Source organism: Pteronotus mesoamericanus, unplaced genomic scaffold, assembly GCF_021234165.1.
Source record: "Pteronotus mesoamericanus isolate MK-2021 breed Mesoamerican mustached bat unplaced genomic scaffold, CSHL_Meso_final scaffold_83, whole genome shotgun sequence".
NCBI lineage: Eukaryota > Metazoa > Chordata > Mammalia > Chiroptera > Mormoopidae > Pteronotus > Pteronotus mesoamericanus.
In genome coordinates, this window is record NW_026555328.1 from 1297010 (window position 1) to 1322299 (window position 25290).

The 25290-nt window shown below is 36.1% G+C and overlaps 1 protein-coding gene across 1 annotated transcript; it reads right to left on the reverse strand.

Moving 5' to 3' along the window:
* Positions 1-1473: 1473 nt before the first annotated feature.
* On the reverse strand, positions 1474-21235 carry MS4A13 (membrane spanning 4-domains A13). The gene is made up of 6 exons (XM_054563700.1): positions 21182-21235; positions 19194-19334; positions 15641-15697; positions 14551-14670; positions 10361-10456; positions 1474-1533 (listed from the first exon to the last, which is right to left on the reverse strand). Exons 1-6 carry the CDS (start codon positions 21233-21235, stop codon positions 1474-1476), a joined length of 528 nt encoding a protein of 175 aa, XP_054419675.1.
* Between the last annotated feature and the right edge of the window lie 4055 nt (positions 21236-25290).

The following is a 25290-nucleotide window of genomic DNA, read 5'->3' on the forward strand; positions in this document are numbered from 1 at the left end:
TACAGGTATTGCACTGCATAGTCTTGATTTGTTCCTAGGTTGTTTCTTCCCCTAAAATAAAAACTTTCTGCACTGAGGTACCTTATAAAGTTTTCATACTCCATAATTTAATATAGTCACCGGTGCACAATAGACAATCAACGTAGAGAAATGATAGACATGAGCTAAGAACTGAAATTCTGAGAAGCATGAAATCTTAATTTATAGTATTAAGATAACAAGTGATGAAGCATCTTGAGAGACAAGGCAGAAAACAAACAAACGAAAAACAGCAGCATATTTAAAAGAGAACTGCATGTACTCACTCTCATGATTAACATTGCCGAGCAAGACTTTCTGTAGTTCTTTCTGTTCCATAGAAACAGTTAAAAAAGAGGGTGAATCTGAATTCAGAACTTATGCTTGGGAAATTCTCATTGCGGAAAATCAGCCTGTTTTCTTTGAAAAGCAATTAAACAGATGATCCAAATGACAATAAAAAAATAAGAAGCAAGGGGGAATGAAAGGGAAGGAGGACAGCAGAGATTTGCAGGTGTAGCTCAGGAGCTCCAAACCAGGGAGCTGCTTAAATGTTCATGATATTCAAAAAAAGCCACCCAGAGAACTAGCAGATGCAGACATGCCAGTTATTATTCACATTACAGGGGACAGCACCATTGGTGGTAGGTTGGTGCAAGACAGATGGCACCTCCTCCAGTCTGAGGCTTGTTATTAGGGATCCCAGACAAAGGCAGCACAGGTTCAAGGTTGTACAAACTTACCTGGGGCCCGGAGCTACATTGCTTCAGTGCGTATGTGCAAAAGAAAAAAGTCAAGAGCCACTCACAGGACAAGAAGCGCTCCCAAAAGGAGATAAAAAGGGAGTTACAATCCATTCCCAAAACAATACATATTCCCCTGGCCAGCCCTCTCACAGGTGGTGGGAGAGCCATATATTGACCCCACAGCAGGGCAGGAAGAAACTTTAATAAGTCAGACAAGAACAATGAAGGGATTATGAATTGGATGTCTTTTGATTCATCCTTTATTCAGGTAGAAGCTAGTTTAGGTAGAAGAACCAAAAGTGAAATGTATTCTTTACAAGTAGGGGCATAAATTATTTAAAGTTTTCCTGAGAATCATACAGTATCATGCTGTGAAGTCTTCATAGCCTGACCTCCAGAGAAAATCACAGACCTTGTTTGTGGTGTCTTAGAAAAACTCCATTAGGGAGAGTTGAAAGCTCTTCAGAGTACCTAGAAAAAAAATTCTTCCCTGTAAGAATATCCGATTTAAATAGAAAAAATATTTCCACTTGGGGCGTACAAAATATGTGCAAAGAAATTTCTTGAACACTAAGAAGAAAAAAAAATCCAACTTATATTTCCTTTTGCACAAAATCTGTGGGTTTTGAAGTAACTTTATTATACAGAGATATTTTTAGGGCCAACATCAGGTCTGGGCACCAGGAAAAATCTCACATTTCCAAGGTTTTTAAGAAATCCTCCCAGCTTCCTCTCTAACAGTTGCACGATCATCTTCATTACCACGATTCTGAAAAAAAAAAAATCACTTCTTTTAAATCATATTTCTTAAAATCATACATGTAATAAATACTTAGCTTTTAAAAGATACAAGCAATCCTAATGTTTATAGAATAAAATGTTAAAGTGCCATTTGTCCTTATTCTGTCCAAGCTCTACCACAACCACTCTCTTAATTCCTGTAGGCTACTGGTAACTTTTGGTTTACTTCTAGACTTTTATAATAAAAAATATTCATGGTCTTCCTTAATGTGAACAGTTGCCAGTATCCCAGAAGTCACCTTGTCATGATATTTCACAATTATTACCTATTCCTACCCTTCAAAAATAACTGTCATTTTGACTTTTAGGTAAAGAAGACTTTTTCTTTCTAGAATTGCCAGCTAGCGTGTATCCTTCCCTAAAAATTATAGTTTAGTTTTGCCTGGTTTCAAACTTCATGTGACTAGAATCATAAACTATGCATTCTTTTGTGTCTGACTTCTTATACTCAGCATCATATATATGAGATTTATCTGTGCTGTTAAATATAGGTGTAGTTCATTGTAATTACTATGTGGAATTTTATTAGCATAATATACCTCAATATATTCACCATACATCCATTTACATTGTTTACACTTTGGGGCTACTATAAAGTATATATATAAAATGCATATACAAATTTCCTAGAATATCTTGGTAATATGTGTATATGTGCACACATTTCTATTGGATGTATACTAAGGACTGAAATAACTGGTAAGGTATGTACATCTTAACTTTTAGTAAGTAATGCGCAAAGGGTTTTCAAAATTGTTGCAATAATTTATATTCCAACTGGGAATGTGGGAGACATTTCTTTACCTAGTCATTACCATCACTTAGAACTATATTGTGAAACTTAGTCATTCTGTTAAGTACTTAATATTTTATTGTAGTTTTATTTTAATATTATTATTGAAATGATTAGATTTGTGTCTAATAATGTCTATTTGTTTTCTATATGTCTCATATAATTTATGTTCTTCCTTTCCCTGTTTTTTTAAATTAAATACTTTCTGTGTATCATCTTAAATTCTTTGTTGATTTTTACAATTTTTTTTTTAGTTTTCTTAGTCATTGGTCGAGGGCTTACAGTATGCATCTTAATTTGTCATAATCTGCTACATATGAATGCTAATTAATTCTATTAAAATATAGAAACTTTGTTCTCATGTAGCTCTATTCCTTCCCATTTCTTTTGTGTTATTATTTTCATGTATAGTATACCTACATATGCTAGACACACAAAATATTGTCACAGTTATTACTTTTGTAATCTTAACTCTTTTAAAATTTCATTGAGAAAAAGGAGAAAAAAATACATCTCTAATACAGGGGTTGGAAAACTATGTCATCTGGACCAAATTTGGGCCACCACCTGTTTGGTAAAGTTTTATTGGAACAAAAGCATATCCGTTCATTTATGCATGGTCTATGGCTGCTTTTGTACTACAAGAGCTGAATAGTTGCAATAGATAGAATTAAGGTGGATAATAACATGACCCTAAAATAAAGAGATTATTTAAGATTACCTGGGTGGTCCCAGTGCGATTTATGCAATAGTCATTAAAATCAGTTAAGAAAACACACACACAAAAAATACTTATACTGTTTTTTATAGCCATCTACATAATTACCTTTACTGATGCTCTTTATTTCTTCATGTATATTTTTGTTCCATCTGGTATTGCTTTCTTTCAGTTTAAAGAACTTTTTTTAAAAAAGTTTCTTGAAAAGCAGTTCTGCTAGCCACACAGTCTCTGTCTTTTTTCATCGATGTATATCTTTTTTTCACCTTCATTTCTGAAGGATAGTTTTAATAGATAGAATTTAATATGCCATTCCACTACCTTCAGGCCTCCATTGTGTCTGATGAAAAATCAGCTGTTAATCTTAGTGTGGTTACATTGTACATGAAGAATTATTTTTCTCTTGCTTTAACAATTTTCTCTCTCTCTCTCTTTTTTTTTTTATCAGTTTGGCTCTGAAGTATCTAGGAGTGAATCTCTTTGTGTTTATTTTAATTGGAGATTATTGAGCTTCTTAATGTATAGAATAATATTTTTCATTAAGATTATGGGAAATTTTGCCATTTTTCTCTTCCCTCCTTTTCGGGGATCTCATTATGCATATGTAGGTACACTGGATGGTGTCCCAAAGATCTGTGAGATTTTAAAATTTTTCTTGTTCTTTTCTCCCTTGTTCTTCAGCCTGGAAAATTTATCTTGTCCTATCATGTTTGCTAATTTTATCTTCTGTCAGCTCGAATCTATTCTTGAGCCCCTCTAATAAATTTTTCACTTCAGCAAATCTATTTTTTAACTTCAGCATTTCCATTTGGTTCTTTTTAATAATTTATGTCTCTTTTATTTATATTTTACTTTAAGAATGAAACAGGTCCATTGAGATATAATTGATATACAAAGAACTGCACATATTTAATGTGTATGATTTGATAAATTCAGACACATGCAAACACTGTGATACCATCACCACAATCAAGGTAATAGACATTGATATTCTTATTTAATGAGTAATTATCATCTGTTAATTCTTTAAACATATTTTCCTTTAGTTCTTTGAAGTCTTTCTTTGTGAAGTTCAATATTTGTCTTCCTTCCCCCCTGCAAAGATGGTATTTTTTCAAGTGTATGGGTCATTATTTCCCATCCCTTGCATGTCATATTTCATTGTTGTTTAAAAGTAGATACGTTAGATAATATATTGTAACAACTTTGGATTCTGATTGCTTCATCTTCCCCCAGGAGTTGTTGCTACTGCTGTCTTTTGTGATTTGCCTACACTAACATTGTGGAGTCTGTCCCCTGCAGTGGGGCCCACCTTTTGTCAATGAATAAGTATAGCTTAAGAAATATATTCAAAGTTTAAATCATCTGTAAAACTGGCCCAGTTTTTATTCTGTTTTTGCAAGGCCTCTTATTCAGCCAGGTGTAATTAGCTCACTAGGACCCTCTCCAGTCTCCTTACTGCATGCATAGCCCTCTGTACATCTATAATCTTCCAGACCATGGTGATTAAGTAGGATATCACCAAGGCCCACTTTGGTTCTCTTGTTCTCAAAATCTCCCTTTAAGTTTCTAACTGGTTGCCAGTCAACTTCTTGGCCTAACAAGTATTATGATCTCAATTAGGCTAGGTGTTATATTGGCTTCTTCCAGATTTTTTTGCCACTGTAATCTCTACTGTTATAATAACACACCTGGTCATGGAAATTCCTGTGCTCTGCCACAAATAAAATCAGCCCTTTCCACGAGTGAGACTGCTGGTCTTCACAATCTGACTCACCCAGGTAAACTTCTGCAAAATGGAGCCTTGGGGGAAGGGTGGTTGGGAAAATTCAGAGCAGCACCAAGTTAAAATGTCACAGATACTCACTGTTCTTACTGAGGTTCAGCAAATTTTCTTAAATATTTCTCATTTGTTGTATTCTTTGATAAATGCCCGGAATAGTTAAAAATTGTTTATTGACAATCTTGTCAGTTTTATTATTTCTTTTTAGGGACACTTGCCATATCCTCACTCAGCAATTCTGGAAGCCCCACACAATCCCTATTCTTAGAAGACTGTTTTTCCATGTAGTCTTGTAGTTACTTCTGCACTTCAGTTAGTCTTTGCTTAGAATGCTTTCCCCTTACCATCCTGTGTAAAATATCTTTGCTTTATCTCTTTACTATGTTTTATTTTACTTCATAACACTTTTCCATTTCCTAAAATTACTGTGCATGTGTATGTGTGTGTTTATTGTCTTTCCCCACACTGGAATACAAACTCCCTGAGGATAGGAATGCTGTCTTGTTAATCACTGTATCCTTAGTGCCTGTTACAATGCCTAATATATATAGTAGGCTATCCATAAATATTTGTGAAAGAATAGATATATAGTCTTTTTAAGATATGAGAAAATAAATCATTCACATAAACTCTTGTGGTACTGTGAATTATTACAGCAATTTAGGATGTTATTAAACTTGCAATTACAGTTGACACTTAAACAAAACAGGTTTGAACTGGAGATTCTTTTCAATTAATATATTGGAAAAATTTTAGAGATTCGAGATAATTTGAAAAAACTCACAGATGAACTGTGTAGAGTAGAAACATTGAAAAATTAAGAAAAAGTTAAGTATGTTATTAATGCATAAAACATATGTAGATAATAGTCTATTTTATCATTTACTCCCATAAACTATACACAAGTTATTACAAAACATTTAAGTGTATCATGACTTATGCCTACACTGACTATATGCTAAGCCATTCACAGTTGAAAGAAATGTAAACAAACAAAAAGATGCCATATTAAATCCTAACTGTATAAAATTAACTGTAATACCTACTGCACAATTGTAATAATTTTGTAGCCATCTCCTGGTGTCATCGTGGTGAGCTCAAGTGTTGCCAAGTATCTGCTTGAATGTCATGTGATGCTAATCATCTCCATGTGACCTTTTCTCTCCAGTATATTGAGTATTGCAGTAAAAAGTGATCTCACAGTTGTCACATATTTTTCATTGTATTTAGTGTGATACTGTAAACTATGAATAACATCATGGGACCCATACAATGTTAATGATGTTGGAAGTAGTCCCAAGAAGCAAATTCATGACATTCCAAGAAAAAGTTGAATTGCTTGATATGTACCATACATTCATAGATTGAGGTCTGCAGCTGCGGTTGCCCACCATTTCAAGATAAACAAGTCCAAACATAAAAATAAAAGGAAATTTGTGACACTGCCACTGCAGCTATGACAGTAGGCATGAAAACCTTGAATTTTTTGTGAAATAACTTTTTACCTCATATTGAAAGTGCAGCTTTTGTGTGGGTGCTGTATCGCTTTAAGAAATGCATACGTATAGACTCTACTGTGACTCAAGAAAAAAACAAAGTCATCATATGACAACTTAAAGAAAAAGTAGGTAAAGGAGCTACAGCTAGAGAATTTAATACCAGCAAAGGAAGATTTGATAGTTTTAGAAAGAGGTTTGGCTTACAGAAAAAATGAGATAACAGGAGAAGCAGCTTCTCCTGACCAAGGGGAAGATGAATTCCAAGAAGCCATTAAGAAAGTCATGAAAAGAAAGCATACCTGCCTGAACAGGTTTTTAATGCAGATGAAAGTGTCCTACCTGAGTCACATTAGAGTCTATAGGTCCAGGGCTTTTGTGTGCCAGGAGTTTTTTTTTATTACTGCTTCAATTTCACCAGCTGTTCTCAATCTGTTCAGGCTTTCTGCTTCTTCTTCATTCAGTGTTGGATGGTTATATTTTCTAGAAATTTGTCCATTTAATTGAGGCTTTCAAATTTCTTGGCATGTAATTGTTCATAGTAGTTTATTACAATATTTTGTATTTCTGTGGTATCGTTGTTATTTCTCCTCTTTCATCTCTGATATTATTTATTTGGGTCCTCTCCCTTTTCTTCTTGATGAGTCTGCTTAAAGGATTGTCAATTTTGTTTACCTTTTCAAAGAACCAGCTCCTGGATTTGTTGATCATTTGAATTGTTCTTTTAGTCCCTATGTCATTCAGTTCTGCTCTGATCTTGATTATTTCCTTTCTTCTACTCACTCTGGGCTTTGTTTGTTGGTATTTCACCAGTTCTTGAAGATGTAGGGTTGGGTCGTTTATTTGAAATGTTTCTATCTTTCTTAGGTAGACCTGTATCTTATGAATTTCTCTCTCAGGACTGTCTTCTCTGTTTCCCATAGGTTTTGGACTGTTGTGTGTTCATTTTCACTTGTTTCCAGAAACTTCTTGATTTCTTCTTTGATCTCATTATTGACCCATTCATTGCTTAATAGCATGCTTTTCAGTCTCCATGAGTTTGAATGTTTTTGAATTTTTTCCTTGAGGTTGGTTTTTAGTTTCAAGCCCTGTGGTCTAAGAAAATTAATTTATTTTTTCAAATACATTTGTCTCCTCCTACCCCTTACAACTTTCCCCTCCCCCCCAACCCTATGTCTTTTGATTGTAGCATTTAATCCAATTATATATAAAGTTATTATTGATAGGTGCTTATTCTTTTTTTCCCCTTGTATCTGTGATCATTTCTTTCTCACTCTTTTTCTTCATCTTCTTAAAGCAGTCCCTTTTGCATATCTTGCAGTGCTGGTCTCATGGACGTGTATTCTTTTAGCCTTCTTTTGTCTTGGAAACTCCTTATTTCACATTCTATTTTAATTGAGAGCCTTGCTGGGTAGAGCAGTCTTGGTTGCAGGCCTTTGCTTTTCACAACTGGGAGTATTTCTTGCCATTTCCTTCTGGCTTGTAACGTTTCTGTTGAGAAGTCAGCTGCTAGCCATACCAGGGCTCCCATATATGTTACTATCTCTTTCTCCCTTGTTTCATTTAGGATTCTCTGTTTGTCTTTGATATTTGCCATTTTAATGATGATGTGTCTTAGAGTGGGCCTCACTGGGTTCCTCTTGAATGGAACCCTCTGTGCTTCCTGGACTTGTGTGACTTTTCCAATTAGGGAACTCTTCCATCATTTTTTTTTTAAACAGGTTCTCTGTCCCTTCCTCTTCTTCTTCTCCTTCTGGCATCCCTATTATACAGATATTATTAGTTTTCAGGTTGTCCTGCATTTCCCTAAAAGCCTCTTCATTCCTTTTGAGTCTTTTTTCATTTTCTTGCTCTTTCTGGGAACTTTTTTCTACCTTGTCCTTCAGCTCACTGATTCAATCCTCTGCTTCATTGAGACTGCTTTTGATTCCTTCTACTGTGTTCTTTAATTCAGAAATTGTATTCTTCATTTCCTCTTGTCTCTTATTGATAGTTTCTATGTCCTTTTTCATGGTGATATAGTTTGCAGTAAGTTCCTTGTAGTTTCCCTGTAGTTTTTGGTTATTCTCTTTGAGCTCACTGAGCTTCATTAGAATGATTGTTTTGAACTCAGTATCTGATAGTTTACTTGCCTCTATTTCATGTAGTTCTCTTTCTGTGGATTCCTCCTTTCCTTTTGACTGGGGGGTGTTTCTTTGTCTTCCCATTATTTGTGAGACTCTCCTTTTTTGCTTCTGCTTCTTAAATAGACCTGTCTTGACTTCCTGACTTTGTGGTGTGAACTTCTATGGTAGGAAACTGCTGTTTTGTTTTCTTTTCTTTCTGGATGTGCCTCTGATGAAGTCAGCTATTGACCTTGTCTGACCTTAGGCAGCCTGTTCAAGACTTCCAGGAATCTACTGTCTGTGGCTGTCTCCTTCAGCTCTTAATCTAGTCACTCTGCACTCAGTGCAGTATACATCTCAATATATATTAGATATATATATTAGATATATATAGGCTCTCTATATATCTATATTAAGCCTAGAGTGACCAATCTAGGCTTAGGCACTACAGGGTGGGGCAGTGTCCCTCCTGGGGACAGGGTTATTTGGGTCCTCTTATGCTGCTGCCACTCAGGTGAGCGGTCTGCCTGAGCAAGATGGCTACTGCCATATGGGGGAGGAGTCAGCACCGGGATCCTACCAGTTACTCTCTCAGTTCTTTCCCTAAAGCTTCCTTCCCCAGTCTCTCCTCTGGTGCCTCCAGCCCATTCTGTCCCCGCCTTTGCCAGAGCCCAGGCTGCAAACAAAAATTCATGTGTTTGGCCCTTTGAACAGATCTTTGCATCTCCAGCTGCCCATCTCTGGCAGAGAGCAACCCTGCCAGTTTCTGCAGCAGGCTGTTATCTTTGTACTTTTGTGCCCTGGTGCTGTAGGCTGGAGATCCCTACTTATGGTTTAGACCTCACTCTTCTCAGGGGGATCCAACCAGTCATTTAAATATCCCTCTAGCGCTGCCACCCATAGGCACTCAGCCCACCTTCTTGAGTCTCTTCTGCTCTCCTTACCAGTTAGGTTGTGCTAAAGCCGATTCCGCTGTCTGTCTGAGGTTATGAGGCTTCTCTCTCGTTACTGTTCAGTTGTTTGTTCCAGGTGATTTCTCTACAATTTAGTTATAATTCCAGATTGGTTCTGAGAGAAGGTCACTGTGACTTCCATTCACTCCTCCACCATCTTGAAGTCCGATTTTCTTAATAATATTTTTTCTCTAGCTTACTTTAGTATAATAATACAGTATATAATACATATAACATATAAAATATCTGTTAATTGATTGTTTGTGTATCAGTAAAACTTCTGGTCCACAGTAGGCTCTTAGAAGGGAGTCAAGTTACAGGCAGGTTTTCAACTCATGGTGGGGGGTCAGATCCCTTAATCCCTGAGTTGTTCAAGGTCAATTGTACACTTATAGAAATCAACTACCTACAGAAATACTGGTCTTACATACAAAGTCATATATATTGAGATGTATACTGCATCATGGTTTATAAAAAGCTAAATATGTAGCAATAAAGGAATGTTAAAATAAAATCTAAGGAAAAGGATGATGATATTAAAAGACATTGTTTTGATATGTTTTATAATGAAAAGATTTTTATGACAATTGAGAAAAATGCATGTGACTAAACAGTATGTGTATGATAACACAATTAGTAACAAAGAAAACTCTGCATGTATGTGTGTATCTGTGTTTTTTTGTGCAGATTTGCATGTGTGGGTATTACAAAGATTACATTAAGAAAACAATAACTTTTTACTTTAATTTTTTACTGTTTTATTTGTTTCAAGTATTCCTTTTGTAATTTTATAAACAATAAGGTAAAGAAAAAATTAAAAAGGAAATATCACATATTCCATTTTTAGTAGTTCTAAACATATTGTATCAGTGCACTTCATCTCCTCATAGAATGTGTCTACTAAAATCAACATCTCTTGATATGCCACATAATAGATAAACACTTACCAAATCAACACAGCCAAAGATGGAGTATGTCAATACAAGAACTAATTCCAAGTGGTAAGAGAATAGCAAAATCCGGGAAACTTCCCTCCCAAGTCTCTGAAACCAGAAAATAAGGAGAAATCTTGCATTATTATTTTAGTAAGAGCAACTATGTTCAGGGAAGGAGCTCCTAGTACGAGAGGAAAATAGGAAGAATAAATAAGTCTCTTTCACTATTTGCTTTTCCCAGGAATTTCTACTCCTTTGCCTTCTACTCCACTTTTCCTAGCTTTCATTCCCCTGATTCATTGTCTGCAGCTCCCAATCTTGATCTTCATTGCTCCCCATTCTGTCTCACTTCTTACAATTTTTCATTTTCATTATTCTCTTCACTACAGAGTCCCTAGAACAGCTCGCTATCCAAACTCTTCAGTCAGGAAGATTTGATTTTCCTGTCTCCAATGATAAGATGGCTACCAAGAGATTTTATCAAACAATCCTCAGGTATTACAACAGCTATTATTAATTATAAACTTTCTTAAATTTACACATGTGGTAATAATAAAAATCACAAAAAAAATTCCTGTAATATCCTAGGGGAAGACAAGTCATTTAAGAATTCAAAGAATGACATTTCCCTGGGAAGCACAAGGTGACTGTGATTGCTGGGACAGATAAAGAAGACCCCTTCTGTTGCCATCTGAAAGATACTTTCAACTATTGATATATATCAGGGTAAATGATAATGGTACTAATCCCAAAAATAAATGTAGTTTTTGTACTGGCTATGGAAAGACAAATATTATATTCAGACCTAAAAAGAATAATATCATAACTCTTTGGTTCCTTCTTTTGTCTTTTCTATTGGATTTATTTAATACATTTTATATGGAATAAACTATCAAGTGGTAGGAATTAGAGGGAAAGAATGAAATGACAAAATATTCCTGTTTTCTCAAGGTTTATATCCAAGTAGGAAAGACAAAAAGATAGTATTAGGTAACATAGGATAAAGTTAAATATACCAAAATGGATAGAGACTTGCTCAATAACTATAGGGGACAGGAGATCTACCCTAAGTCATTCATATCTAGGAGGGCTTCATAAGGGGTAGGACCTTTGAAATGAGTAGGAGTGAGAAAAGGGAAGTGGGAAAGCAACAATCTAGGCAGCTTTAATTTACTTGTTTCTTTGTAACCTTTCTTGTTCCAGAAAGAATTTAATAGCATAAATTAGAAGTGTGACAAAATGATTAAGAAATGGAGGCATAAAGAAGGACCAACAATAAAGCTAAAATATATCACATGATCTGTGGTTTGATAATGTTAGCAAAAAACTGAATGCAAGAATGAATATGACATGTTTGAGAAAATGATAAAATAAGTTTAACTCAAGTAATAGTGTTCACTTATGTATAATAAGGCAAGATAAAGTAAAGACTGTAGAGGATTTGAAATGGCCAGGTGAAGAATTCTCATTTAATTTTGTTGGCAGAAACATGATCATAATATTTTTTAGCTCAAAAGTACTTGTGACTAAAGCACTTAGCACTTGTGACTTCTTAGCAGACAAGATTATTAAAAGTCATTCTGCTCATATTCCTTCATTTATATATTAGTGTTATTCTCAAACTCTCTCCCTGAAAGTGGCATGACATTTGCCAAAGAAGTTCAAATAGGAAAACAATAGAGAGAGTGACTGAGTTTTGGACACATAATTTAAGCTTCTAAATCCAGCTTAAGTCAGTAAATAACCCTTTTTTACTTACGTCACTTTGGGTTGTATTCCTGTCACAAGCAAGAGAGTCTTAATTAATAAAAATTTAAGTAAGAAATAAACAATAGTTGCTAATTGGGAAGACAGTGGAAAGAGAAGGGTCAGAGGTTACAGAAAAATTTGAGCCTAGGAGATTGAAATAAGGGAGTTTTGCAGCATAGTACTTTTGAGGAGGTAAATATTTTCCATTTTATATCTGTTGAGTTTGAGATGATGATGCTAGAAACATATCCAAGTAGAAAAGTCAAGCTGGCCATTAGAACAAGAATACTAGAGTTTGGGAGACAGACAAAGCAGTTAGCTAATAGATTGTGTTCATATTTTCTCCATTTACACATAAAGAAACTAAGGAACAAGGAACTTAAGAAACTTGTCCAAGGGGGTCACCTACAGTGAGTACTGAAGATGGTGTTTGAATAAAGGCAATCTGGTTCTAGATTTATACTATTATTTTTCTCTATGAGGAGTATATTTTGAGGCATACACTATTGGGGTTAGCTGAACCTACCTGCGAACACTGATAGTTTGATGAGTTTGTGGATTTAGTCAAGCCACTTGTTTGTTAGAAAGACTGGCATATAGAAAATCTTTTACAATGCTGGCTGCTTTAGTAAATGTAGGTATATAATTCTATAATGACTCTAAAGTAAAAGATGTAAGCCTAACATACAAGTTTATTTTGTGTAACTAATCACAGCAAATAAACCTAAAATGTGTGTTCTGAAACTAATCATTAATACTTAGTTCAAGTCAGGTAAATACAGTCTGCAGGGCTTTGTAATAATATTTGCAAGAGGTAGGTCTTGGCAGTTATGCCACCTTATCTCAAACTGATGATTACAAGCTTATGAATAAAAATGGTAAACTAAAATAACTTGAAATAACTCTATACTTAATTCCCCTCCCTATCTTTGGCCCCAAAATTAGAATTAAAGATTTGTATATTGAATTTCCAGGACAAGGGGGGAATTTTCTTACAATTTATAGGGAAAATCTGATGCATGCTTATTTAAATCAACACGTCATTCATCACATACAATCTATTTTGGGATATTATTGTATCCTCTCTCATCTCCATGCTTGGATTCCTTCCACTGATGCTCCTATGGAGTGGTATATGGAGGGAGCAGGAAGTATATCCCTCATCTGCAATGACTCTTCTACTCATTAGAATTATATTTTTTTCTTTTGTATTTTTTAAATTTTATTTATTTATTTTTTCAAATACATTTGCCTCTGCCTTCCCCCCACCACTTTCCTTTACCCCCTCCCTCCCTCAACTCTTCCTCAACAATGTATCCTCAACATTAGTGAATGTCCATGAGTCCTTGCTCTATGTTCCTTCACTTTCCCCTTCCCTTCCTTTTCCCCCGCTCCCGCTTCCTCCTTCCCTCTTGTCTCTGTTGGTTTCTTTTCCTTTCAGAGTCGCTGGTCTTATTTTCCTTGCATCTTTGTATTGTTGGTTAGGTTCCACTTATATAGGTGAGATCATATGGTATTTGTCTTTTGCCCCCTGGCTTATTTCGCTTAGCATAATGCTCTCTAGTTCCATCCATGCTGTCGTGAAGTTTAGTACTTCTTTTTTTCTTTCTGCTGCGTAGTATTCCATTGTGTAAATGTACCATAATTTTTTGATCCATTCATCTACTGATGGGCATTTAGGTTGCTTCCAACACTTGGCTATTGCCAATTGTGCTGCTATGAACATTGGGGTGCATAGGTTCTTTTGAATTGGCATTTTGGGATCCTTAGAATTATATTTGAATTAAAACTTTCAAATCGTTATTTGTTTTGCTCTGTTGTTCAGTAATAAAGATGAACTCCACTCCAATCTGTTATGATTTTACATGGAAGATTTTATAAGTATTGCGGCACTAATAACCTGTGATTCTAAATTTAAAGCCAACATAATTGGGAAAAAATCTATTATGATATCAGTAAAGATATTCACATTTACACAGCCTTTAAGGACTTAAAGCAAAATTCATGTGAGATATAAAATTAAGTTGTGCATGAAATGCTATATATTAAACCAGAAATTACTAGGCACCTACAATTCCAACTATATGCATCAATAGCAGAATTCTTTTGTCGATTATGGGGATGGTTTTAAGGCCTAAAATTATACTTTAATTTCTTTAAAACAAGCATCAGTGATCCCATGCCAAGTGCAGGTACATTTACCACCCAAGGCCTTCAAATTATTTACTTGCTTTATTTTAATTGGATATGTCAAGAACTCAAATATTCTAGAAATATTTACAAAAAATCATATTAAAATTATTTTTGAGTTAGAATTTTCAACCAAGAGCTTACTATTGAATCAGAGAGTTTTGTGAGGGCCAATAAAATCCTTATTTTACCTCCTAAGCCTTCTAAACCTCTGAAAATAATTATTTTGAAATTGAGATGTTCCTATAGAATTGGTGACTTACCGCTTGTCCATAATTTCTATATGACACAGAACCAAACCTAGACAACTCAAATATAGTCAACGCTATTCCAACAAGTGTAATCATTATGCAGGAGATGGCCAGGACCAAAGCACATGTAACCTAAAAAGAAGATATAGGGTAAATTTATTATAATCAGAATATTATAATCAAAATTATAACTTTGGTTAGACAGTGTGCTAAAAAAATTGTCTAGTTAAAACTTTGATCTAGTTTCTGAGGCTTTAGAAGTGTTGGTATGCTTGTCATTAGAATAAAATATTTTTCTGGTTTATATAGACCCAGTTAATTTGGAGAAAGCACTAAAATATCCTCACACCAATAAGCATAAATCTTTCATTTGGGCTTAAAAAATGTATTTTACAATCTTCTGAGTCAGTTGGAAGAAACTTTATAAGATGAACAAAAGGAGTTCTGCTGCAAAAAGAAAAATAGAAGAAAAAGATGGAAAAGGACTACTTGTAGAAATAAGCCAAATAGGAATCAATGATTTTTAATGCTAGGTTTTAATTCTTTAAGAAAAATCCATCAGTACCTTTGGATATCTTTACAATTATATACAACCTTTTTATCTGTACAATTATGAGATAAGATGAATTAATTTATGAGGTACTGTTTAAGATTTTCTCTTCCCAATAACTTTCCACTGATACTATAGACAGATCTTTATTCTGGACATATCCTCCATTTTATTACAAGATACAATCCTGTTTCCAAACTGGATAGTTAGGAAAATGGTGTTTTATAGCAGTATTATGTTTGTATATAAAGGTATTAGGTCCTATTACATTTTTCAAATAGTAAAAGTTTACACAGTCTTAAAAGGAAGTAGAATACCAAACCAAAAAAACCTCTACATATAAATTTAAAAAATCTTTACATAGCGTGATTCTAACTAATATAGTGTGTTTCTCTACATTTAATTACGTGCTTTTGGATTTTCACTTAATTCTTCATTTATTTTATAGGTAGGATAGGTTCCTTTATTGTTTAGATACTCACTGTCTTTTCATAAAACCTATTTAGCTTTGTGACAAACGATTTCTAGGATATCCTGAACATTTCAACTTACCAGTTGTGGAGTTGGATGCCTTGCTATTTTAATTAAGAAGACTCCTGAAATGATAAACTGGATATAAAAACATTTATTTATAAATATTCATTAATAATGCTCATCAACTTAAATTGTACTTTTAACAACTGCTTCTAAGTCAATTATTTTTATAATACTAAGAGTAGCAAAATATAAAAAAGAGTTTTAGTTGAAGGTATCAAGACATATAGTAATGGACTGAAAGGCAATAGTAGGGTCACTAATAACAGAAATATATAAGGGACAGTGCGCAGAATTCAGGTTGTTATATATAACAAAGATAACTTTGTCCTGAATAAGTGGTCCTGAATAAGGGACCAAATCTGCGCATGCTTTCTGAACTCATCCAATTACTACTTCTAATGCCGTCCTTCCTTGTGAAATGGTGCCACTCATTATAATTGCTGTATACATATCCAGATGTGAAAAAGGTGGCCCATGAGTCTATTTCAAATTGTGTTTGTACAAAATATATCTCTATGATACTAGATACTATGATACTAGGAAGGTAATGGCTGCTATTCATATTTTTGTCCTTGTTTTCAAAAACAGTTCCATTATTTCACAACAGGCTACTTTGTCTGTTTCCTTGAAGTATAAAGTGATGCCACATTTTCTGAAGGTGGGAAGACCAAATATTCTTTTTGTCTTATTTGTTTTGTTTTAATTTGTGGAAAAATAGGATTCATACTATACACCATACATAGAAAGGCCAACTCTGAAGCTTACAAACCCCTCAAGGATAACTTAAATCTACACACTCAGCACTTCATTCTGTAACAAAAGTTGAGATTTCCAAGGACATACATAGTGAGGGTAAGGGCTAATTCAGAGTAGAAACTGAAAATATCTTTTGAATTTTAAACTGAAGTGCTCTCTAATTTAAATTACCAAACGATGTGCTTTGCAAAATACCTTTCAAAGTTTATGACCTAAGAAGTTTTGCATTGGATTAAATTGCATAGAATTTTTAGATAATTTATTCCAGGAACTGAATATGCTATTTTTAATATATGAATGATTAAACGCTGAGGGATATGAATCCTTTGTCTGGATTTCACTACTTTTTTCCTATTGTTTTCCAGTGCAGTACTCTGACACCTGTGAGTGTGGAAAGGCAACGCATCCTTTAGAGGCCACTGCTTTGGATAACGCCCTGTCAGGTAGTGGCCATCTTATCTCCAACAGCCCTTCCAGGGGTGTCTGACCTGTGGCCCATGGGCCGCGTATGGCTCAGGGCGGCTATGAATCTGGCCCAACACAAAATCATAAATTTACTGAAAACCTTTTTATTGCTCATCAGTTCTCGTTAGTGTTTGTGTATTTAATGTGTGGCCCAAGACAACTCTTCTTCTTCCAGTGGGGCCCAAAGATGCCAAAAGGTCGGACACCCCTGTGGCAAGGTTTAGACCATTGGTTGTAAGCATGGAGTAAGTGGTCTCCTTGCCTCTTATTGCTATTTCCAACCATTCTCTGTCCTCTAGCTTTGAATCAAATGTCATCAATTCTATCACCCACCATCCCTCCTCATTAAAGTCATGTGTTGACTCCTTGGTCACTCTCTTCTTTGTAGGTAATTTTAATCTTGCCTTTAACTCTAACATATCGTAATCCTTGCTATTTTTAACATATACATATATAATCCTTCTAATACTCTGGGCTTGTGGTTCCTTGAATTTATGTCCCTCAGTCCTTTAACTCCATCCTATTTCAGTCACTCATTCTCCTATGCATTCTCTTGTCCTTGTTTCTACCAATAAGTGATCTTACAAATCTCAGTTTCAAGTATCCCACTCTGACCACCAACTTCTATCATTTTAGCTCATGCCCTGTAGTTCTGCAGCTCTAACGATCCTTTCACCCCATCTAGATCTATAATTTGAGCCCTTCACTCACCTCCCTGTTACATTCCCTCTGTCACTCTCTTAAATTCCAAGGTCAACCTCTGCAAACATTCACTTATATACACTCTCAACTCCTCTGTACCTTTCTTGTTTAATCAGAGCTGCATACTTAGACCAAAATCCTGATTAAATGCAGTTCCTCTTACTGCATGCCTGTACCCATGCAACCAGTCATGGCCTGAGAAAGAAATACAACCTTCTTGGCCGATCTTATCATAAGCTTAAGTGAGCCCCTTACTGCTGCATGGAAGTCAAACCAATTTTCCACAATACATACACTCTCTCACTTTTCCTGCATGACTAATTCATGTCCTCTCCTCCCTTCTCTACCAACCAATCCACTCTCCCATTTGCACTCTCAGCTCATGGCCTTGCTTTCTAATTCACCAAGATATTTGAGGCCATTGGAAGAAAAGTTCCACAAACCTCCTAACAACCCATCTACATACTTACCAAAATTTTTCTCCTCTCTCTCTCTTCCTCTACCTTTTCCTCCTGTTACCTACCTTGACACTATTTACATTAAAGATGGATAATTCTTTGTTGTGGGAACTGTCCTAAGCATTGTAGGAAATTTATTGACATCCATGGTCTCTGCCTACTAGATGCACATCCCCAGCTGTGAAAACCAAAATTGTCTCCAGACATTACCATATGTCCTCCGAGGGGCAAAATCAAGTCTAGTTGAGAACCACTGCTAAAGATGAGCTGCCTGTGCTCTGAGCTATTCATGTATTAAAATTCATCATCTCTTGCCTACACAAGTACATAATTCTAATGATTCTTCTCTCCCATCATTTATCTCATATCATCAATTTTCTCTTCTGATTCAGTTTCCTCAATAAAAGACATAATACTTACAACTTACTGAAACAAATAAGCAAACCCTCTCTTGACCCAAAACTTCCCCAGCTACCACCTCATTTCACTATACCACATTACACCAAAGTCCTTAAAGGAGTTGTCTCTGTTTATTGTCAATAATTCCTTTTTCCCACTATTATTTAAATCAACTCCAGGGAAGCTTGTGCCCCACTATTCCACTGAAACTACTTACGAAGTTTACTATGGGCCTTCATATTGCTAAGTCCAATGATTAGCCCTTGTCTTATCTGATAACATAATAGAATTTAATATAGTTTATCTTTCCTTATTGTTTTTTTGTTTACTTGGTTTCTAGGATGCCAGGCTCTCCAGATTTTTCTACTGCATTATGACTATGCAAAATCCACAGAAGAATGCAGATAATGGCAAATTTAGACAATGTATGAGTATAGACTTACTCTGTGAGGAAGCTAATGTAATGACCTTAAATATGAAAATTAACCATGCTGATGGATATCACAGTTGAAATTCTTTGTTTTTCATGTATCTAAGGACACTCTAACCTATGGTTGTCATTGTGTATTGACTCCTGTATCCACATCTCTTGTAACACCACTGGAAAATTAATAGTGCTCAAAAAATATTTGTTGAAAAACAGAATTTGATTTTGAATGAATCATCATCCTGGGGTGTCGTTAAATAATTCTTCTGTAACCTCTGTTTAGAAACTGCTCCCTATCTTCGATTAGAGACATGCATATTCTTTATTGAATGATTAAATCATATAAATGTATTCTACTCACAAAAATTCCCCATAAAGCAGATCCTGTTTTGTAAGTTATAGGTTCATATGTCCCAAAGACTCCTTTAATCTGCCCCATATACAAAACCCGTAGGAAATACCACATGAAAATATGAAAGGTGCCAATCAAAATCTGGATAGCCTGTGAGAAGAGAATGCTATTAGTACTGAAATCATGTAATTTATAACACAGTTCCAATAACTGTTAACTATAAGAAACATTTAACACTTTTATAAAAGATGAAAGTAAAATAGTAATACACTTGACCATGTATTTCTTGGATTGGTTCACACAAGAAGAAGATCCTCACCAAGAAGTACTGAGGCTTACCAAATAGGAACCCCCATACTTGGAGAACCTAATTGTTGTTCCTTAATAATTTTGGCCAATTCTTTCATAAGAAAGACAACCTGCCTCTATTACTGGCTATTCTCCTTTTCTACCAAGTAATAACATGTGACAAAATGTGATTACTAATCTATTTGGAGTCAGGTAGTGATTCACCAATGAATCACTTTTTGGATCTTATAAAGGTTGATCTCTTTTCTTTCAAGAAATACTTGATATGGATCTTTTGCACAAGCATGCTGGGATTAGGTACACAGAGATACAAAGAATACACAAAGTAGACTTGCTTATACAAGGTCTTCCTATTGAATGGGGATGAGTTAGGGTTAGGGTTAGAGAATTATTACTCAACTTTAATTTGTAAGAATATAATTATAATCTCAGTAAATATACCCCAGTAAGTTTATTTCTGAATGTATATATAAACTGATATTTCATTTTCTGAATCACATTTTAAATTACCCTTTAAAAATTTCAGAGAGATTTTCATTTTCATATAAACTTTAATAAAAAAGCTATATGTTTTAACTTTAATAGTTTTAGTTCTATGTAAAGCAATTTGTTTATGAAACATGTAAATGCAATTGGCTGATATTAAAAATATATTTTAGAGAAGTGGGGTTTTTTAGTATAGAAAGACCACTGTTGGGGGTAATAATCAAGCATTTCTATAGATTTAGAATGTAAGATTTCTTCTGCACCAAATTTGGAAGAATGGTACTATTCTTTGGAGTTTCTTTGGATTTGATGGGGAGAAAATCCTCTACTAAATCACAAAATTCTCCAGGGCCTGGACTTTCGTTGCCTTGCTGTTGTCATCAGCCTCTGATGTGGTGCCCAGTGCAGAGCAGACACCCATGAAACTCCTCATATGGAAGCGCCTCAGTATCAAGAACATAGATTCTACAAGACTTTACAATTATTAAAAGGAGTGACTGGGCTTGAAAAATAGTGTCTCCTTTTATATGATTGGTAATTGTTCTATATGAAACTATGAAATATCCATTTGGCCAAAGGGTTATGATATGTATGTGAGTCTGAGAAGATTCAGAGCTTCTCTTCCTATGTCTAAGGGGCCTGTGACTCCAAAGAGGTTAAAAACCCCTGCTGAATGGCCAGGTGGAAGACTTAAACAATTGGTCTACACAGTAGCCAAATTCAAAAAAAGTTCACATTCAGTGGGAAAGTTTTTCCCCCTTCATATGTGAAAGAGCATGATCTCCACAGTTCCTTGGTATTTTTGTATGAGAGCTAGAAAAACTCTCTGTGTACAGATTAAGAAACAGATTAATAATCATTGTACTGCATAGACATCAATACAGTACTTAAAAGAGATCAGCAATAGATCTCTTTTACAGTTAAAAAAAACCCCACTGTTTTTTAAATTCCTACTTTGGATTTTGTCTATTGCTCTGTGTATGTGAGTTTGGTCAGTGTGCTTATACCTAACAGGTACTAGTTTATGAAGGGGCATGAGAGCATTCAAAATTTGTAGAAGAAAGTCAACATTTAAAAAAAAAAAACACACAACAAGTTTTACCCAGTTGACGTAACCAAATCTTATCCTTTCCAGACCCAAGAATATTCCTAATTAAATTGAAGTAGTACATGACCCTGAATTTAGTTCAAGTTGTACTTACCCCAAACACAAGTGTATCTGCTGTAGAGATTCTTGGACATTCACATTGAGCCATACTACTCGCATTTCCTCTAGATGATTATATTTCTAATCTTTGGTGATATCTTTATTAGCAAACTTCTACAAAACAATACAAAACACATATACACACTTTGCTCAAAAGAAAATACTTAAGCTTGATTCTTTCCTTATTATTTCACAACCACCTCCCCAAACTCAGAGGTAGTCACTCTCTCCTTCCCATGCCTTCACTTTTGGAAGTATCAGCTTGCATCCACCTGTTCTGAGTAACCATCTCCAGAAGTGAAAAGCCTATGGCTAAAAAATATTGGTATATTACAGATATTTTCTGAGTAGTAAACAGCATCTCCGGACGGTAAGGTAGAAGGAATACTAGGGAACAGTGTTAGAAAATTCTCAATAAAGCTTTTAACAATTGATTTGCAATTCATAATCAATTCAGTGCAATTCCTAATGCTGTTTGCATTTTCAAAATCAAGGTCTTGTGCTTAGTTCATCATGGGCTTGTGTTTTTTTTCCTTACACATGCCTGCTACCTTGTTCCTCTGTCTAGGCGCAAGAACTTTTTCTTCCATCATTCTACACTGTTAAAGGCTTCTACTGTTCCCCCCCAACCCCCATGCCTGCATTTCTCCTTGGTGTTTAGATCATCTTCTTATTTACTTTAAGATAAAAACCTGGATAAGAATCGCATCCCCTTAAGGGATTTTATCCTCTTGTGGGTCAGGAATTAAACTGTTCTACATCTTCTAACTTATACTTACTTACTTAGGCCAATAATATGAGTGATGCCACTTAGCCAGGTAATCATCTGATGGATGATCTTAAAACTTGAGATCATTCATTTTTTCAGAAAGCAGGGAGAATGGATTAAAGGGCTTTTAATCCCCTGCACCCTTAAAATGACTTGATTTTTGATGAGTCTTCAGTTTCTAAAACTGATTTTCTGAATGTCTAAAGTAAAGAGACAGAAAAAAACCAGGTAAGGCTACAAGGACTAGTTATAGAAAATAGAAAAAACAGTATGTTAATCATTGATGTATAAATAGCAAGCTTTCTATATTCAAACACTGCCTCTGAGAAATACTGAAGGAAGAGTATAGGCCTATGGGCAACCAAGATTAAACATACTGTCATGCTTACGTAAAAAGAGATAGAAGTGCAGAATTTATAAAGAGAGAGAAATGAGGAAGAGCCATATCTTTATTGCTATTATTTTACTTTTCAGATAATAGTTAAATAATAAAAATAAGAAGTCCTCCTGTGTATATACAAAAATTCTTTTCACGTTCATAGTTGGTGGTGAAAGCAGCAGGGGTGACTTGGAGAGCAGAGTATTTAGCTTTTCTACGATCTGTATCAGGCTCCTGCCAGCACGGCCCAAAATGAGATGCTTATTAAAAGACTAATGAAAATAAGTGTGGGTGTGTGTGTGTGCGCGCGCGCGCGCACGCACATTGAAAATCCTCAGCTTCATCACGGAAAGGAAGACACTAAGAAATGTTACAATATATTCCTGGAGTAAGGGATGGTTAGAATTTTAAAAACAACAACAAAAAACGACCTTCTACAGGCAGTTACTGCACAACTCGGTTAAATATCCCGTTTTTGCAAAATAAATAAATAAATAATGGAATGAGTCACTTATCCTTTGGTATTTTCTGCTGATTCCATTACTAATACAAAAAGTAGCTGCCCGACAAGCCCAGAGCCATTACTGCCAATTCCCTAAACTTGCCTTGCAAATTCTGGAATAGCCCCAGAGAGCTCATATCTAGAAACCACTTCATCTCTAGCATCTTAAGTAGCGATGCAACCAGCCCCTCACTGTCTTCCAATTCTTTAGCGGGGCACACAGAGCCCTTTGTTAACTGCTCCCTGCACACCTTCTCAGCCTCATCCCGGCCACTCCATTGGTTTCAGCCCTAACATGTTCAGAAACATGAGGAAGCCTTTGGGAGGCTTCCTCGCCTGGTCCCCTAACGTGCTGAACGTGCATGCCTCGGATCACCGTGCAATCTTTTGATTCTCAGCACTGGCTCCCAAGTCAGTGTGAGCTCCCAGAAGTCAAGGAACTCATTTCTGGACGTTCACGGCCAGTCCTGCGCTGCGACTGAGAGACTCAGATTGGGTGAGCCCAGCCTCTGGGTGGGCGCATCCTGTCTCCATGCCCCCTTATGGCTGGTAACACTTCAAGAAAGCCCATAAGCAAAAGGACATCATTACCCCTAATTTCACTTGCTTGAGGTCTCAAGGATTGATCAAGTGTCGCCTTTAAGGTCCAGGCCCAGGCTTAGGGGTGTCTCCGCGCAGGCTTGGCTGAAGAGGCAGATCTCAGCTGGTGGCGCCCTCAGAGTTGCGTCCCCAGGTCCTGCCCAGAGGTCATTACTTAGGTAACAAGGCGCCCAGGACCCGGCTGGCCCTCAGGCTCCTCCCTTAGGCCGCTGAGGCCTCCAACGGTGGTCCTTGTGCGCCTTCGTGCACACTCCAGGTGGGCGGGGCAGAAGCGCTTGCGCAGACTCGCTAGGGCCCGATAGGCCACGTGGTCTGATCCATGCCAACTGCCACTGAGGGTATCTTCAGAAGTGGTTTCTTTGAACTTCATGTCTGATAGTGTCCCTTCTCGTGCATTTCTTATATATACATGTGCTACAATGCAACCAGCGGCACTGATGAGAAGCCAGCCCTTCACTTTTTCTGACCACAAATTTTGGCCACAAATGCACTTTAGAAGATGTAAATGACAAGGCAAGTAGCTGAGTCAGAGTCACTTTTTTTTTTTTTTTTTAAACAAAGGCAGCCAAATAAGGAAATTAATGAAGGGACTGTTTAGCAAGACACCAGAATGACTGTTTCATCCACCCGCTGAGGTGAGTTTACCTTTCAGGTTATACACAGTTTAAAGTGTTCCGTTTGATGTGGACAGTGGTTCAAACAATGTTTATGAAGAGATGTGTAAAGAAGCAGAAAGAGCAGCTAAAAGACGTGCAAGAATCAGATCTGGGGTGGCTGAGGAAGCGGAAGAAACAGAAAAACTCAAGCAGACAGCATTTTTAATTCCCTCCTTATCTAGTTTAATTCCGCAGTCCATCATTTTAGTAATACTTTAATAGTAGCCTAAGCTTTTTATCTTTCTGCTATTTTGTCATCCCCTTTAGCAAAACCCATAACTGTAGATGAAATCACATAGGTGCTTTATCTCGAGACACAGCTGAGCAGCCAAAGCGAGCTGAAGCAGTTTGTATATAAATTTGTGATCACCCCCTCAGCTGCGCCCTCAGTATACCATGGCAGCCCTCGCCATCCGTTTATTCCCTATTTCCATAATTTTTCCAACATTGCCCTCTCTGCTGAGTATTCTGACTCCACCCATCCCCCCTCCTTGGACATGATCTCACTTCTACTCTGACAGGGAGGGCACCAACCACCATATGGGAGCCTCTTATGATGCTTATTACCATCACTGCACACCTGTTGGTATCTGCAACAATGACATCTTCCTTTCTGTTTCGTAGATAAACCACCCTTCCTCATGACTTTGGTCATGCCCTTCATATACACATTCAATTTTTTTTGAAACTTCCACCGCTATTCATCCCTTATCTCTAATATACTCAACATGGATACTCAACTCTTACCTGGATCTTCCCCATTGGCTTTTAAACATGCCCACATATCTCCATTTCAGAAACAAAGAAGCCAAAACCCCAGTAAAACCCCCGTGATATATCATCCTCGTCCTGCTGTTACCCCAATTGCAAATGAATTTAATGTACATGAAAATACTCTGTAAATAGCTAAGCTCTGTAGATATCCAAAAGGCAAGATGTTTGATGATATTAATGCACAAAACAGTATGACCTCCAACAAGGCAATTGGGCATTCAGTTTCTGAACAGAAAGGGAATGAACAAGGGAACTCTAGTGAGTTGGGCATTCTGATGATTTGAAACCATCATCAAAGAAATTGTGTGAGTCTGCTTTGCAGTGTTTTGTCAGAACTATTGCTCTATGATGATATCAAACCCAAAACAAATTTTAAAAATATACCAGAAAAGGCTTCTGTTCCTAGTAATATTTTATTGAGGAA

What these genes read in the sequence shown, in the direction of transcription:
- MS4A13 (XM_054563700.1), bottom strand. Translation starts at nt 21,235, where the DNA reads ATGGCTCAATGTGAATGTCCAAGAATCTCTACAGCAGATACACTTGTG. An exon ending in CTGCTTTATGGGGAATTTTT is followed by an intron (nt 15,698 to 19,193) that starts GTGAGTAGAATA and finishes TTTTATATCCAG; the next exon opens with TTTATCATTTCAGGAGTCTT. An exon ending in ATAGAAATTATGGACAAGCG is followed by an intron (nt 10,457 to 14,550) that starts GTAAGTCACCAA and finishes TTCTGGTTTCAG; the next exon opens with AGACTTGGGAGGGAAGTTTC.